General features: G+C 43.3%; 1 protein-coding gene across 1 annotated transcript in view; it reads right to left on the bottom strand.

Annotated features, from left to right (window-relative positions):
* LOC144497557 (uncharacterized) overlaps positions 1–17,432 on the bottom strand; it is a 52,639-nt gene that overhangs the window by 19,007 nt on the left and 16,200 nt on the right. The window contains exons 6-7 of the mRNA XM_078218981.1: positions 14,399–14,535; positions 11,564–12,721 (exon numbers count right to left, since the gene is read on the bottom strand). Of these exons, the coding sequence (XP_078075107.1) occupies positions 11,564–12,721; positions 14,399–14,535 (1,295 nt within the window). The remainder of the gene's footprint in view (positions 1–11,563; positions 12,722–14,398; positions 14,536–17,432) is intronic.

Genomic DNA, 17,432 nt, shown 5'->3' with positions numbered 1-17,432 from the left:
TGTGTGTTGGATATTGAGTGTGTTTATTGCAAACATTTCCCTTCCGATTTACAGGCTGAGTTTTGTTGATGGGTCATTACTGAATCTGAGAAGGTGAGGTGTAATTATCTGGAGGGGCGTACATACCAATATGTTCAAACCTTCTCTTTAACGAGTCTTCTTTAACGAGTTTATCTGAAGGCCTCGGCTTTTCCCAAAATCCTGGGCTTGGATTTGATAGTTTTGCCCAGTGCTGTGTCTGAATTCGAGGTGTGCAGTCTGAGTGAGAGAGGAAAGATTTAAAAGGAATCTGAGGGCAACCTTTTCACACAGAGGGTGGTGCATATATAGAATGAGCTGCCAGAGGAGGTGGTCGAGGTCAGTACAATGACATCAGTTAAAATACATTTGGACAAGTATACAGATGGGAAAGGGTTCGAGGAATTTGCCCAAACGCAGGCAAATGGGACTAGTTCAGTTTAGGAAACCTGATCAGCATAGTCGAGTTGGGCCTGCTGTATATCTCTGTGTGCAGTGCATCTAATTTCCCAGGATAAACCAGAACCCTTCAATCTATGACATTGAAGCATTATTTTCCTTCGCGTCCAGCACTTCCTGCAAATAATTGGGAAAATGAGGGATGGAATCTCTATTGAATTAACATTTCTCCTGAGTGTTTTTTATTTTAAACACATTCTCTCAGGCTAAAACAAGTCTTTAACTGTACAACCCGAGATCATAGTGAATTGATAGCCCAGTTTGCACTCTGCCCGACTGTCTTTTGCATTGCCCTCATGGTGCTTGGGAAGATGGGACTCTGGGCAGAGGAAAGAAAATAGCCCTGTTGTCTGTTTCTGGTCACTATCCAGTGTCCCTGATCGATTCAGAGAGCGTGTGACAGTAGAGCAAGCAAAAAGGATTTGTATCTGATCCTGTACACAGGATTAAGAGACTAGCACTCAGCCTGGAATAGTTTCTAACTAAGGAGTAAGCCCCTTTAGCAATGGAGAACGCAATGGAGGAAATCATGTTTCCTTTTCCTGTTTCACAGAAGAATTGCACCTGACTACACCAGAGAAGACTGAGAGGATAGTCATCACAGATAGACCCTGACCATCACCCAAGGAACAACTGCACAACTGTGGGAAGACATCCAGTCCCTTCATAGCATTGCTCAACACAGAAACTAGTCAGTCATGTGGAATCTTCCATCAGAACCAACCTTTCTGAAGGTTAGGCTGTGGGCAATCAGTCAGGGTTAGACTGGGAAGAAGTGTGAGTGGGCTCCAAGTATGGTGAGAGCTTCAATCATTCATTCAGCCTCATGAACCACTGACTCATTTCTACTGGTTGGAAGCTGATGGAGAGATCCACAGTCTTTTAAATTCTCCTAACATACAAGGTGCATCTATTAAACAGCCACATGGAAGAGAAACAATTTAAGTGCGAGCTGTGCAAGAAATCATTCTCTCGGTCATCAACTTTCCTCAAGCACCAATATGTTCACACCAGACAGAAGCCATTCAAATGTTAAGTTTCTGACCAAGTATTCACAACAGTCCTCAAAAAATACTGCTGAAAACACATTGTTCAGAAGCCTTTCAAGTGTGAGATGTGCAACAAATCATTCTTGCAGTCATCAAATGTCCACATACACTTCGCAGCCACACATGTAAGAAACCACTCTCACTTGCAAGGAGTGCGACAAATCATTCTCACATGCATTAACCCTTTGACACTGATGCATTCACATTGGGGAGGAGCCAGTCTCGTGATGTAATTAAACATATATTTTAGATTTAAACAAGTATTTTTGAATGTATTGTGCACCTTGGCCAAAATCAAACTGCCCTGGAGCATGATGGGAAGAGAGTTAAATCAGGGCACATTCTTTGGGAACAATAAGCCACAGAATACAGTAACATTATCAGAAGAAAGTCATGGAGAGTGCAAATTCTTATACTTTAGAAAATAAATAGAAGTATTCACAATGTATATCAAGTATTCAATTCCTACTGATAATATGGCAGAACGAGATAGTGGAAACATCTACTTTTCAACTCTGTGGCTTACGGTAAGAAAGCAACTTTTAAACTTACGGAATTACATAAGTGAGGTTGCTTAGTAACAGTGGGTAGGAACATCTAGGTCCTATAGATCAATGAATTCCTAATTCTGCTAGAAGGTAGGATGCAATTGGCCAAGGTAAATAATGTACTAATGGGATTGGAGCATCCAGTTAGGATGACAGGGTAGGTGCCATTGTATAACCATTTTGCCATTGCATTGTAAACTTCAGAAAGGAGTTGACGTGTCTGGCTGCCTTTCTCCTGGCATGTGTCAGTCAATAAAAAACATCTTTAACCAGCATACTGTCTTTCACAAGTCTTTGTATTTAGCTGTGTTCAGCTCAACACTTAGCATCTGAGAGAAAAACCCCACTTCAGACCCCAACTGTTCACATTATATATTAATGATTTGGAAGAAGAAATTAAATATTATTTCCAAGTGCAGATGATACAAAGTTGGGTGGAAGGGTGAGCTGTTAGGAGGATGCAGAGATGCTTCAGCATGATTTGGACAGGCTGAATGAGTGGGCATATGCATGGCAAATGCAGTATAATGTGGATAAATGTGAGATTATCCACATCGGTAGCAATAATAGGAAGGCAGATTATTATTTGAATTGGTGTAAATTGAGAGAGGTAGATACTCAGTGAGACCTTGATGTCCTTGTGCATCAGTCGCTGAAGGTAAGCATACATGCACAATGGGCAGTAAAGAAGGCAAATGGTATGCTGGCTGTCATAGCAAGAGGATTTGAGTATAGGAATAGAAATGTTTTACTGCAATTGTATATAGAACATAGAACAGTACAGCACAGAACAGGCCCTTCGGCCCAAGATGTTGTGCCGAGCTTTATCTGAAACCAAGATCAAGCTATCCCACTCCTTATCATCCTGGTGTGCTCCATGTGCCTATCCAATAACCGCTTAAATGTTCCTGAAGTGTCTGACTCCACTATCACTGCAGGCAGTCCATTCCACACCCCAACCACTCTCTGCGTAAAGAACCTACCTCTGATATCCTTCCTATATCTCCCACCACGAACTCTATAGTTATGCCCCCTTGTAATAGCTTCATCCACCCGAGGAAATAGCTTTTGAACGTTCACTCTATCTATCCCCTTCATCATTTTATAAACCTCTATTAAGTCTCCCCTCAGCCTCCTCCGCTCCAGAGAGAACAGCCCTAGCTCCCTCAACCTTTCCTCATAAGACCTACCCTCCAAACCAGGCAGCATCCTGGTAAATCTCCTCTGCACTCTTTCCAGCGCTTCCACATCCTTCTTGTAGTGAGGTGACCAGAACTGCACACAATATTCCAAATGTGGTCTCACCAAGGTCCTGTACAGTTGCAGCATAACCCCACGGCTCTTAAACTCCCACCCCCTGTTAATACACTCACCTGAAGAAGGGGCTCAGAGCCTCGAAAGCTTGTGTGGCTTTTGCTACCAAATAAACCTGTTGGACTTTAACCTGGTGTTGTTAAACTTCTTACTGTGTTTACCCCAGTCCAACGCCGGCATCTCCACATCAATAAAAGCTAACACACTATAGGCCTTCTTCACAGCTCTATCCACTTGAGTGGCAACCTTTAGAGATCTGTGGATATGGACCCCAAGATCTCTCTGTTCCTCCACAGTCTTCAGAACCCTACCTTTCACCCTGTAATCCACATTTAAATTAGTCCTACCAAAATGAATCACCTCACATTTATCAGGGTTAAACTCCATTGGCCATTTTTCAGCCCAGCTTTGCATCCTATCTATGTCTCTTTGCAGCCTACAACAGCCCTCCACCTCATCCACTACTCCACCAATCTTGGTGTCATCAGCAAATTTACTGATCCACCCTTCAGCCCCCTCCTCTAAGTCATTAATAAAAATCACAAAGAGCAGAGGACCAAGCACTGATCCCTGTGGCACTCCACTAGCAACCTGCCTCCAGTCCGAAAATTTTCCATCCACCACCACCCTCTGTCTTCGATCAGATAGCCAGTTACCGATCCAATCGGCCAACTTTCCCTCTATCCCACACCTCCTTACTTTCATCATAAGCTGACCATGGGGGACCTTATCAAATGCCTTACTAAAATCCATGTATATGACATCAACTGCCCTACCTTCATCAGCACACTTAGTTACCTCCTCAAAAAATTCAATCAAATTTGTGAGGCACGACTTGCCCTTCACGAATCCGTGCTGACTATCCCGAATTAATCTGCATCTTTCTAAATGGTCGTAAATCCCATCCCTAAGGACCTTTTCCATCAATTTACCAACGACCGAAGTAAGACTAACCGGTCTATAATTACCAGGGTCATTTCTATTCCCTTTCTTAAACAGAGGAACAACATTCGCCACTCTCCAGTCCTCTGGCACCATCCCCGTGGACAGTGAGGACCCAAAGATCAAAGCCAAAGGCTCTGCAATCTCATCCCTTGCCTCCCAAAGAATCCTAGGATATATTTCATCAGGCCCAGGGGACTTATCGACCTTCAGTTTATTCAAAACTGCCAGTACATCCTCCCTCCGAACATCTATTTCCTCCAGCCTATTAGCCGGTAAACATGGCCCCTCTCCTTGGTGAACACTGAAGAAAAGTATTCATTCATCACCTCGTCTATCTCTACTGACTCCATACACAAGTTCCCACTACTGTCCTTGACCGGCCCTAACCTCACCCTGGTCATTCTTTTATTCCTCACATAAGAGTAAAAAGCCTTGGGGTTTTCCTTGATCAGACCCGCCAAGGACTTCTCATGTCCCCTCCTCGCTCTCCTAAGCCCCTTTTTCAGCTCATTCCTTGCTAACTTGTAACCCTCAATCGAGCCATCTGAACCTTGTTTCCTCATCCCTCCATAAGCTTCCCTCTTCCTTTTCACAAGACATTCCACCTCTTTCGTAAACCATGGTTCCCGCACTCGGCCATTTCCTCCCCGCCTGACAGGGACATACCTATCAAGGACACCCAGTATTTGTTCCTTGAAAAAGTTCCACTTTTCATTAGTGCCTTTCCCTGACAGTTTCTGTTCCCATCTTATGCCCCCTAATTCTTGCCTAATCGCATCATAATTACCTCTCCCCCAATTGTAAACCTTGCCCTGCCGTATGGCCCTATCCCTCTCATTGCAATAACAAAAGACACCGAAATGTGGTCACTATCTCCAAAGTGCTCTCCAACAACCAAATCTAACACTTAGCCCGGTTCATTTCCCAGTGCCAAATCCAATGTGGCCTCACCTCTTGTCGGCCTATCCACATATTGTGTCAGGAAACTCTCCTGCACACACTGCACAAAAACTGCCCCATCCTAACTATTTGACCTACAAAGGTTCCAATCAATATTTGGAAAGTTAAAGTCCCCCACCGAATTGTGGTCACTATCTCCAAAGTGCTTTCCCACAACCAAATCTAACACTTGGCCCGGTTCATTTCCCAGTACCAAATCCAATGTGGCCTCACCCCTTGTCGGCCTAACCTATAGGGCGTTGATGAGGCCACACCTGGAGTATTGAATGCAGTTTTGGTGTTCTTATCTGAGGAAGGATATCCTTGCTCTAGAGACATTACAGCAAAGGTTACCAGGCTGATTCCTGGGATGACAGGTCTCTCATACGGAGATACTAATTTAGTTAGGATTAAATTCATTGGATTTTAGAATGAGAGGGGATCTCATAGAAACTTATAAAATTCTAACAGGATTAAACAGGTTAGATGCAAAAACAGTATTCCCAATGGTGAGCGAGGCCAGAACTAGAGGTCATAATTTGAGGATAAGGGGTAAACCTTTTAGAACTGAGGTGAGGAGCAATTTCTTCACTCAAAGAATGATGAATCAGTGGAATTCACAACCACGGAAAGTAGTTGAGCCCAAAACATTGTGATTTCAAGAAGAAATTAGATATAGCTCTTGGGGCTGATGGGATCAAGGGATATGGGGAGGAAGGCGGGATCAGGGTATTGAACTTGGTTCTCAGCCATGATCAAAATGAATGGCCAAGCAGGCTTGAAGGGCTGAATGGCCAACTCCTGCTTCTAGTTTCAATGTTTCTATGTAATGTTTGTACTTCGCTGTCCAGATGTTCGACTATCTTGAGCATGCTGGAGCAGTTAGTGGTGAGTCTCTACAGACCTGCGTTCCCTCAGCCCATCATACCTCGATACAATAACAGTGTGATATGTTCACCTTACACTTTTCCAAGATTCATTTCATATTCTGGGAAAGATCTCGAGTCATTTTCAAATGTTTTGTTATTTTGATTGATTCAAAGTTTGCCGTAAGCTAAATATTGTGTTGTTGTTTGTCTGATGTGTTATCATTCTTCTGTATAAATTTATAACTAACAATAAATCATGTTTTTGCACTGAAACCAAATTCCCAGATTATCCAGTGTGTATAAAGGGCAGACCCCAGGACCAATGCTGAGATTTTAAAAAATCAAGTTCTAAATGTCTGCTGCAGATTTTATTTTCTGAAAACGACATTCATTCATGACAAAAAACAATTACTATATTGATATTATTTCAATTACATTATCCCTTATAACAACATTTCATTCAATTGCATCATCCCCTGTAAAAACAAGCAATGGAATTGATAGTCCCAGTTCAAAGAGTCCATAACCACTTTTTTTTGTTCATTTATGATATATGTGCATTGTTGGCTGGGCTCGCATTTATTGCCCATCCCTAATTGGCCTAGAGGGGGCAGAATTCCTTCCCTCCAGGACATCAGTGATCCAGATGGGTTTCACAACAATCGACAATAGATTCATGGTCATCATCAGACTTTTAATTCCAAATTTTCATGAATTCAAATTTCACCAATTGCCATGATAGGATTTGAACCCAGGTCCCCAGAACATTGTCTTGGGCCTCCTGATTACTGGTCCATTGACAACACTACTGTGGCTGTCAAACTGTGCAATGCCAGGCACTCGACTGTGATAATGGATTTCACAACCATCCATCATTCATCTTAATCTGATCAATCCTAGAGCTTCTGTCAATGGAGAGAGTAAAAGGAATAATATTCTAACACTCCAGTTTCTTCAGATTAAAGGCAGGTGTTTTAAATGCCTATTTACTTGACAGCTGCCTTTGATAGTTTTTATTGGCCTTTTTTGACGATTTCAGCAAGGTCTCAGTTCCAGTGGGTTTATGCACTGCACATATTCTAGTTTCATATTCAGGTTCAGAATATTCAAATATTTCAGATATTTAATTTTTAAATATCTAAAAACAATACCTTATTTTTCCAAAAGGCAGCTAAACTCCTGAAAGGTGTATGGCAACCACATCCAAAGGGGTCTCTTTCCAATCCAGAAGGGGGCCCAATCTATCCAAAGGAATGAACAAGAGTTCAGACCTGCTCCTATCGGGTTTAACCTCTCAATGTTGAAAAGGGAGAAAAATATCCCTCATGATAAAACTGGAGTGTGGGGAATGAGCTAGAGGGATCCTAATTCCTTCTGTATCTCCCCCATTCCTGTGACGTGACCTCTCCTATGTTAGAGGCATGTCCAGCAGCAAATGTCTCTGCACAGGACTGCTGATGGCCAGAAGGTGCAGGCGCTACAACCCGAGACAGAGTCAGCTTCATTTCATTCAAAGTTTAATAGATACTTGTCTGAATCATTGATGTGCAGACTACAAAGACTAGGAGAAATTCTATGATATCTGAAAGCTGTTTACAGCCTCAGTCTATTGGTTCATCACCAGTCCTCCGTGCTGATGGGACAACAGTGCTCGCAGAGAAAGTCCAAATTCTAGAAAGATGGACACAGCAATGTAACCACATCCACAATTGGTCGACATCCATCAATGTAGAAGCAATCAATACTGTCACAATTTGCCAGCAACTGTTCTGTTGATGACCCTCCTGCACTATTAGAAATGTCAAACGCAATTAACTCCTGTCTAGCAACACAGGAGCTATTGCCCTCCCAGCTGAGGTCTACAAGGCTGGAGATCAGTACCTGCTCAAGAAGGTCATTAAACTCTTTCAGTCTATGTGGGAGCTAGGAATAATCTGCAAGAATGCAAAAACGTTTCTCTTGTTCCCCTGCACAAAGAGAAGGGAACTTGCCAACCTTGTAAAAATCATAGAGAAATCTCATTCCTCTCCATCACCAGCAATAATTTCCTCAGAGTCCTTCTGAACCGATCAAACAGGATCTGTTGGGCCAGAAAGTCAGTGTGGTTTCAGAAAATATCAAGGAATCACTGATATGGTGTTTGCACTGAGACAGCTCCAAGGCAAATACCACAAACAAAACATAGACCTCTACACCAGGTTTGTGACCTGACCAAGGCCTGATACAGTCAGCAGTAAGGGCTTTTGGAAGGGGAGAAATTCAGCTGTCCTGAGAAATTCATCACAATGGTACAACAGTTCCAAGACGGCATGTTTGTGCATTTGGCCTGGATGATGGTGGTCTTGTGACCCATTCCCAGTCAAACTGGAGTTAAACAGGGCTGTATATGAGCATCAACACTGCTCAGGATGTTATTCTCTGCAATGTTCTCCGATGCCTTCCATGATGATGACCCAGACATCATATGGTTGCTCAATCTAAGATAACTCCAGACAAAGGCCATGGTCTCCAAGGGACGCATGTTACATTTTCCTGTTTGCTGATGATTGTGCATTAGCTGCTGGTTTGCAGTTGGATAAGCAATTTAGCGTGGATTTGTCCTCCAATGCATGCAACAACTTCAGCCTTGCAATCAGCAGGAAGAAAATTGAGGTAATGTACCAGCCTGCTCCAGGGAAGCACTATTTTGGGCTCGAGGTTTAAATTCATGACCAGAACCTGTCAGTATTCGGTAAGTTCACTTATCCTGGTAGTAAACTATCTCGAGCTGTCTCTTGACATTGAGATATGTATAAGAATTGCCAAAGCAATTGTAGCCTTTGGCATACTTCAGGCCACAGTATGGGAATGAAGAGGAGTAAGTCTGCCTAACAAACTGGAAGTCTTTTGAGCAATAGTACTGCTCTACACATGCAAGGCTTGGACTGTGTATCAATGTATATCCAAGAATCTCAACCATTTTCACTTGAGCTACCTTTCCAAGTTCTGAAGATCAGATGGCAAGCCAAAATTCCAGACACTTAGTTGCCCACCAGAGGTGGCATGCCAAGTATCAACATTATATTGAGTCATATTGTTATGAACACCTAGTTCATAGTTTACAATAATATTTTAGACATTGTTTCTCATTCTGAAACGATTAAGGCTTAACTGTAGAAAATGGGATAAATGCATCCAAAGCAGCTTGAAGATTATTACACTTAAAAGGTTGGAGCCACGTTGACTTATGAGCTTAACAGCTAGAAAGTAGGATCATAAAAAGGCAAGGCCTTTGACAAGGTCCCACATGGCAGGCTAGTCTGGAAGGTTAGATCGCATGCAATCCAGGGAGGGCTGGCTAATTGGATGGTAGGCAGCAGAGGGTGATGGTTGATGGTCGAAGGTTGCTTCTCGGACTGGAGGCCTGTGACTAGTGGTGTGCCTCAGGGGTCGGTGTTGGTACCCTTGTTATTCATTATTTATATAAATGGTTTGGTCGTGAATATACTAGGCATGGTTGGTAAGTTTGTGGATGATACTAAATTATGAAGTACTGTTGATAGCGAAGAAGGTGGTCAAAATTACAGGGGGATCTTGATCAGTTAGAGAAGTGGGCCAAGGATTGGCAAATGGATTTCAATACAGATAGGTGTGAGGTGTTGCATTTTGGAAAGTCAAACCAGGGTAGGCCTTATATATTGAATGGTAGAGCCCTGCAGAGTGTCGAAGAATAGAGGGATCTAGGAGAACAAGCACATAATTTATTGAAACTGGCGTCACAGGTAGCAGGCGGTGAAGAAGACATTTAGCACACTGGCCTTCATCAGTCAGGGCACTGAGTATAGGCGTTGAGGCATTATGTTACAGTGTATATGTCATTAGTGAGGCCACACTTGGAGTATTGTATACAGTTTTGGTCACCTTGTTATAGGAAAGACATTGATAAACTAGGAAGAGTGCAAAGAAAACTTACGGGATGTTACCAGGACTCGTGGGCCTGAGATAATAGAGAAAGGTTGCCCAGGCTAGGACTTTATTCCTTGGAATGTAGGAAAATGAGGGGTGACCTTATTGAGTTGTATAAAATCACGAGGAACATAAATAAGATGAACGCACATAGTCCTTTTCCCAGGGAAGGTAAATTGAAAACTAGAGGGTATAGGTTTATGGTGAGAGGGGAAAGATTTAAAAGGGATCTGAGGGGCAACTTGTTCACGCAGAGGGTGGTGCATATATGAAATGAGCTGCCAAATAATGTGGTTCAGGCAGGTACAATAGCAGCATTTAAAAAGCATTTGGATAAGTACATGGATGGGAAAGGATTAGAGGGATATGGGCCAAATGCGGGCAATTGGGACTAGCTGGGAGGGCACCATGATCGGCATGGACTGGGTGGGCCGAAGGGCCTGTTTCCGTGCATAATTGGACTATGACTCTACTGGGATAGGCTGGGGGTGGGAGGTGGTGGTTGGGCTAGAGTAAAATGCTCTTTTGGAGAGCCAGTATAGACTCAATGGGCCAAATGGCCTCCTTCAGCACTGTCAGGATTCTATGAATTTTATGAAATTTCTATGAGATCCCCTCTCACTCTCATAAACTCCAGTGAATATAATCCTATCCTTTGTGCTTTCTCGTGAACTCCTCCTGTTCTGTCAGCTCCTTGATGTATGGAACCCTCCCTCCAGTCAATGAATGCTGTTGGGCGTTATAGGCCAGCTTAACCTAAAGGAAGAAATATAAAGTAAAAGAAATCATGGTCCAGACTTTGCGTGTTGTCCTGTGACACATTTTCTGAGTGCTGGAGACAGTTTTCAGCCTGCACCCAGGGGGACTTCTGATTAGAAATCAATCTTATGACAAAGTCAGAGCCTACTCCCAGACAACTGCATTTTACAATACCTCTTAAAATTAGTTTTAAAAATCTTGTGGTCTTTATTTTCATCTCTAACACCACAATTTAAAGTTTCAGAAATGAAGTTATATTGATGTTTAATATTCAAATATTGCCCTCTTGTCCATCGTTGGGAAACTTGTGCACTATACATATTGGTATCTTCTTTTTGTGATATTTAGCAATCTGTCAACGATTAAATTGACCTCCTTGAAACGATTGGACTGACGATGGGAGAGGTTGGAGACAGACACTGCTAAGACAGGGTTTTGGAAGGGCAGCTCCCCTGTGTAAGCACTGGAGGGTAAACAACACAGAGAACTCTCAATGTAAGGGAAGCAGGTGAGCTGCAGTGTGAATGTGCTCGTGTCCATGGAGGTCTGATGAGTGTGAGAATGATTTGTTGTACACTTGGCATATGAATGATTTGTCTCCTGTGTGAATATGTTGGTGTGTGCAGAGGGAAGGTGATTTCGGGAATGATTTGTTACCTGCAGTACACGTGAATATGTTGGTATATGCGGAAGCCAATAAGTCTAATTAGTCACATACCTTGCATGGTAAGGGTTTCTCCTCTGTGTGAATGCGTTGGTGTTTATAGAGGGTCGATGACTGTGAGAATGATTTATCACACACTTCACACGTGAATGCCTTCTCCCCCGTGTGAACACATTGGTGCCTGTGGAGGTTCGATGACTTTGAGAATGATTTGTCACACATCTCACACATGAAAGGTTTCTCCCCTGTGTGAATCCTCTGGTGTGAGAGAAGTTTGTATTTTCTGCTGAAAGTCATCTCACAAACATGACATGTGAAGGGTTTCTCCTCTGCATGAACGCGTTGATGTTTACGGAGGTATGATGACAATGAGAATGATTTGTCACACATTTTGCACATAAAAGGTTTCTCCCCTGTGTGAAGATTTTTGTGTTCACTGAGTGTTGATGACAGTGTGAATGATTTGTCACACACCTCGCACGTGAAAGGTTTCTCTCCTGTGTGAATGAGTTGGTGTTTATGGAGATTTGATGACACCGAGAATGATTTGTCACACATTTTACACGTGAAGGGTTTCTCTCCTGTGTGAACGCGCTGGTGTTTATGGAGGGTCGATGACAACGAGAATGATTTGTCACACATTTCACACGTGAAGGGTTTCTCTCCTGTGTGAACACGCTTATGTTTATGGAGCGTCGATGACAATGAGAATGATTTGTCACACATATTGCATTTGAAGGGTTTCTCCCCTGAGTGAACACGTTGGTGTTGACGGAGGTTCGATGACACCGAGTATGATTTGTCACACACCTCACATGCAAAGGGTTTTTCACCCGTGTGAACCATCTGGTGCCTCAGGAGCTTTGTCGAATTCACAAAACCTTTATCACAAATATCACACCTGAAGGGTTTCTCCCCTGTGTGGAGGTGCTGGTGTTGACGGAGGTTTGATGACTTTGAGAATGATTTGTCACACACATCACACGTGAAGGGTTTCTCGCCTGTGTGAACTTGCTGGTGTTGACGGAGGATCCATGATTGTGCGAAAGACTTCTCACAAACATCACACCTGAAAGGTTTCTCCCCCGTGTGAATCATCTGGTGCCTCAGAAGCATTGTAGAAGTGTCAAAGTTTTTATCACAAACATCACACCTGAATCGTTTCCCTTCCATGTGGCTGCCCTTCTGGTAACAGTAGTTGTAACAGATGCACTTCAGAAGATCTTATGAAACTATGGAGCCCTCCTCACACTTGGACAGCCTCTCATCTGTAGGAATGAGTCAATGGTTTATGAGGCTCGATGAATGATTGAAGCGCTCACCACACTTGGAGCCACTCATACTTCTTCGTAGCCTCACCCTGACCGATCACCCACAGCCAAACCTTCGGAAAGGTGGTTCTGATGAAAGGTTCCACACCACTGACCCATTTCAGATCTGATGATATATCAAAGCTACCCTGACCTGACCGATTTTTGGAAGATGGTTACACTGTCGAATCTTCTCTATGTTGAGCAATGCTGTGAAGGGACTGGATGTCTTCCCACAGTTGTGCAGTTGTTTCTTGGGTGCTGGTCAGGTTCTATCTGCGGTGTCTAACCTCTCTTTGTTCTCTGGTGTAGTACAGTGCAATTCTTCTGTAAAACATGAAAAGGAAACATGATTTCCTCCACCTCCCTCTCTTCCTTTGCTGAAGGAGCCGACTCCTCAGTTAGAGACTGTTACACAGTGGGTGCCAGTCAGCCCTTTCCGAGTGGGAAATCAGATGAAAGTCTTTTCTTTTTCCTCACTTGACTGTCACACACCCTCTGTTTCCAGCAGGGACACTGGATAGTAACCAGGAGCAGAAAACATGGCTACTTTCTTTTCTCTGCCCAGACACCCAGCTTCCCAGGCACTGCGAGGGAAATGGAAAAAATAATTAGGGAGTGTAAAATGGACCATCAATTCACAATTAGCTCAAGATTTGCTGGTGAAGACCAGTTTTACCCTAAGCGCGTGTGTTTAATATAAAAACGACTCAGGAGAAATGTTAATTCAATGAGATTTTGAAATTTCTCCCCTTGTTTCACAAAATTACTTGAAGGAAACACATTGGGCAGGAAGTGCTAGAAGCGAAGGAAAATATTGCTTCAGTGTAGCTGATTGAAGGGTTCTGGTTTATCCTGGGAAATTAGGTGCACTGTGATATTGAGAAGGATTTCTTTTTAAGTATTAGCAGGATAGAATTAGGCCATAACAAAAACAGAAAATGCAGGAAAAACTCAGCAGGTCTGAGAGCATCTGTGGAGAGAGAATACAGCCAACATTTCGAGTCAGGATGACCCTTCGTCGGAGTTGAGTGGTGGTGGATGGGGATTGTTCAGACCTCTGTTTGAGGAAGAATCGACGAGCTCTGAGGCCATTCTGGTGGGGAATGGAGGTGCAGAGGGATTGGACATCAATGTTGAGGAGGAGGCTGTTTGGGCCAGGGAACTGGAAGTTGTGGATATGACATGGGGCATCGGAGGAATCGTGGATGTAGGTGGGAAGGGACCGGACAACAGAAGAGAGAATAGAGTCAAGATAGGAAGAAATTAGTTTAGTGCGGCAGGAACAGGTTTTAAAAGTTTATTTGTCACAAGTAAGGCTTATATTAACACTGCAATGAAGTTACTGTGAAATTCCCCTCATCGCCACACTCAGTGCCTGTTTGGGTCAACGCACTGAACCAGCAAATCTTTCAGACGGTGGGAAGAAACCGGAGCACCCAGAGGAAACCCACGCAGACACGGGGAGAATATGCAAACTCCATACAGACAGTGACCCAAGCTGGGAATCAAACCCAAGTCCCTGGTGCTGTGAGGCAGCAGTGCTAACCACTGTGCCACCGTGACAAGATGGGCCTACCTGGGCAGTCATCTTTGTGGATTTTGGGAAGGAGGTAGAAGCAGGGTTTCCGGGCTTGGGAGATCTCGAAGGAGATGAGGTCATTGACAGTCCTCGAAACAGTGGCTTAATGTTCGGTGGTGGGGTCATGACAGCATCTGTGGGGAGAATATGGAGAGAATAGAGCAAATGTTTCAAGTCAGGATGACCCTTCGTCAGAGCCCTCTCAGCTCTGATGAAGGGTCATCCTGACTCGAAACGTTGGCTCTATTCTCTCTGCACAGATGCTGTCAGACCTGCTGAGTTTTTCCAGCATTTTCTGTTTTTGTTTCAGATTACAGCTTCCCAATATTTAAAATTAGGACATGTTAGCTTAAGCACAAGGCATGGAGCAGGAGTTGAAGGTTGATCTAATAAAGAGAAGCAGACGTAGCGAACAAAAGGAGACTATAAACACACAGATATCATAATATGCTTAGCTTAGGGAACAGAGGGAACCGCAAGATAACAAATGTAGTGAAACATAACAAGATTAGCAGCTGCACAAACACCACAGCAGATAATGGTCATCTTGGACAAGCATCATATGGAGATGGGTCAGCCAATTGACAATGTTGCATGGAACCATTGTAATGCAAACTGTATAAATATGGACTGAAAAATCTGTGGGGTAGAAGATCTTGGAGACTGCTTCATAGATCTCTCCCATGCTGCATTGGCACAAGCTTGAAATAAAGATTGCCTTGAAGTTATGCACTCAGACTGCAAGCTCATTTGTTTCTTTGAGAGAAATCCTCCAACACACCACACTCACTTAGAGTGCACATCCCAATTTCAGCTATCAAGCACAGCACTGGGCAAAACTATCAAATCCAAGCCCAGGCTTTTGGGAAAGGCCAAGGCCTTCACGTAAAATCTCTAAAGAAGACATTAAAAGACATTGAATAAATTTGTCTGTACCTCTCCCGGATAATTACACCTCACCTTCTCATATTCAGTAATGACCCATCGACAAAACTCAGCCTGTAAATCATAAGGGAAATGCTCCCAATAAACACACTCAATATCCAACACACAGCTCCAAACAGCTCAACTCAAAAGCACCGAGTAAACAGGTCTCTCAGCTGTCTCTTCTCACACAGCATAAGGGGCATTTCCACACCTGATTCCCCACAGGATAGTCAGACTGCCTGAACATTAGTGTGGATATTATGCAATGTAATTATTATAAATTCTACTCCTTCACTCACCATCTCCTGACTTGGTTTTCAGTCCCTACAGGAAGTGAAGCAGCTGTGAAAGAGGAAGAGGAGAGAATAGGCAGAGTGGGTGGGAGAAAGACAGGAGATGAGCATGAGAGGAAGGAACAGAGAGTGTATAAATATGGACTGAAAAATTTGTGGGGCAGAAGATCTTAGAGACTACTTCATAGATCGATTGAACCAGTGCCTGAGGAGTGAGTCTGTACTTCGATGATGAATTCTGACCTTGGGTGTGACTCTCACTCAGGGAATAACACTCAAATTCAGGGTGTAACTTTGGGAATGACTCTGTGCTCAGGACAGAAACTGGGTTTGTGTAGTTACTCCGTGCTTGGAGAATGACTTCCTCAGAGATTGACTGGAGGGTGATGAGTTCTGAGGAAATGAAATAAAGGGGCACAAAGACCATGGGACCTGGTTAAACGGTGCTTTATTACACCTTGTGGGTGGAACAAGAATGTACTAAAGTCCTGCAAGTTGCTGCCTAAGAAAGGGAATTTGTGTTTACAGCTGTAAGGAGAGAGGGAATGTCCAAACTGCAGGAGCAGAAAATAAATTCACTTGATTCCCGGTGTGAGATACCGGCCTGAGATCGAATTGATGATGTGGCATTAGATACGAATGATATTGGAAACCAAAAGAGAAAATGCTGGAAAATCTCAGCAAGTCTGGCAGCATCTGTAAGGAGAGAAAAGAGCTGACGTTTTGAGTCCAGATCCAGATGACCCTTTATCAAAGCAGCTTGCTGGTTTTTTTAACCTCCAATTCGACGTGACAGCCGCTCAGGCTCGCGCTTCTTCACATTCCAACTCCCGAACGTTGGGAGCCAACTGTCGTTGAGCATGGCAGAACTACAACTCCCATCAGGCACCGCGGGCTGGCTCCCCCCCATTCCATACTGCCGCTGCTCACTGCGCAGGCCCCGTGGCCACTTGGGTAATGTAGTTCCCAGTGTGTTTGAATCTGCCTCATCCGCACTTGCCCTGTGTGGGAAACCCCAGCAGCAGTCGCTGCCTTTTCAGAAGAGACTGGATTGTGATGGAGAATCTGAACAAGTGGGAAAGGAAGGACTGGAAAAGGCAGAACGCCTTAGATGATAAAACAGAGAAAATATAGGATGAAGCAGGATGTCAGTTCAATAATTCAGATGATAATGAGGGTGTGAAGAGAAAGGATAAATAGAGACCAACAGCTAAATTATGGGAATGTTTGATAGAAAAATACATAGTTAAAATTTAGTAAGATTATGGGTAAATTCAGGACCAGAAAGGTGGTGAAGACTCAGAGACAGAGAAGTGGTGGAGATACTAAAAAAGAACCTGGTCCTTACCCAAGGAGAAGATGCTGCTGAAATCATATTGACAGAGGAGGTAATTGAAACATTGGGTGTGTTAAAAATTGGTAAAGGTGATGTATTAGCAAGATTTAAATTCACTAAATCACAAGGACCAAAAAGGATGTGCATCCTGGACACTGAGGGAAGTACAGCATGGAATGGAAATCTCTGAGGTACTAGTCATCAATGTCCAATTTTCCTTAGATACAGAAGTGCCACATGATGGGAGAATTCAAAACAGCCTTGTTGAAAATGGATTGATTTGATGGAGTTTTGAAGCTAACAGCTTGTCTTTGTGACTTCATGTGGACAAATGATTTCAATTCGAAAGGTAAGGGAGGACCAAAGGTCTTATTTGCAAGTTGTGCAAGGGCAGAATTACAGATTCATCAATCATTAAACATAACAAGGACATTTTATAAAAAATCAAACAACACTGGGATCCTCATTCCCCGCT

Source organism: Mustelus asterias, chromosome 8 (assembly GCF_964213995.1).
Source record: "Mustelus asterias chromosome 8, sMusAst1.hap1.1, whole genome shotgun sequence".
Lineage (NCBI taxonomy): Eukaryota > Metazoa > Chordata > Chondrichthyes > Carcharhiniformes > Triakidae > Mustelus > Mustelus asterias.
Note: the sequence above shows the minus strand (reverse complement) of the source record. Positions and strands in the feature narration are given on the sequence as shown.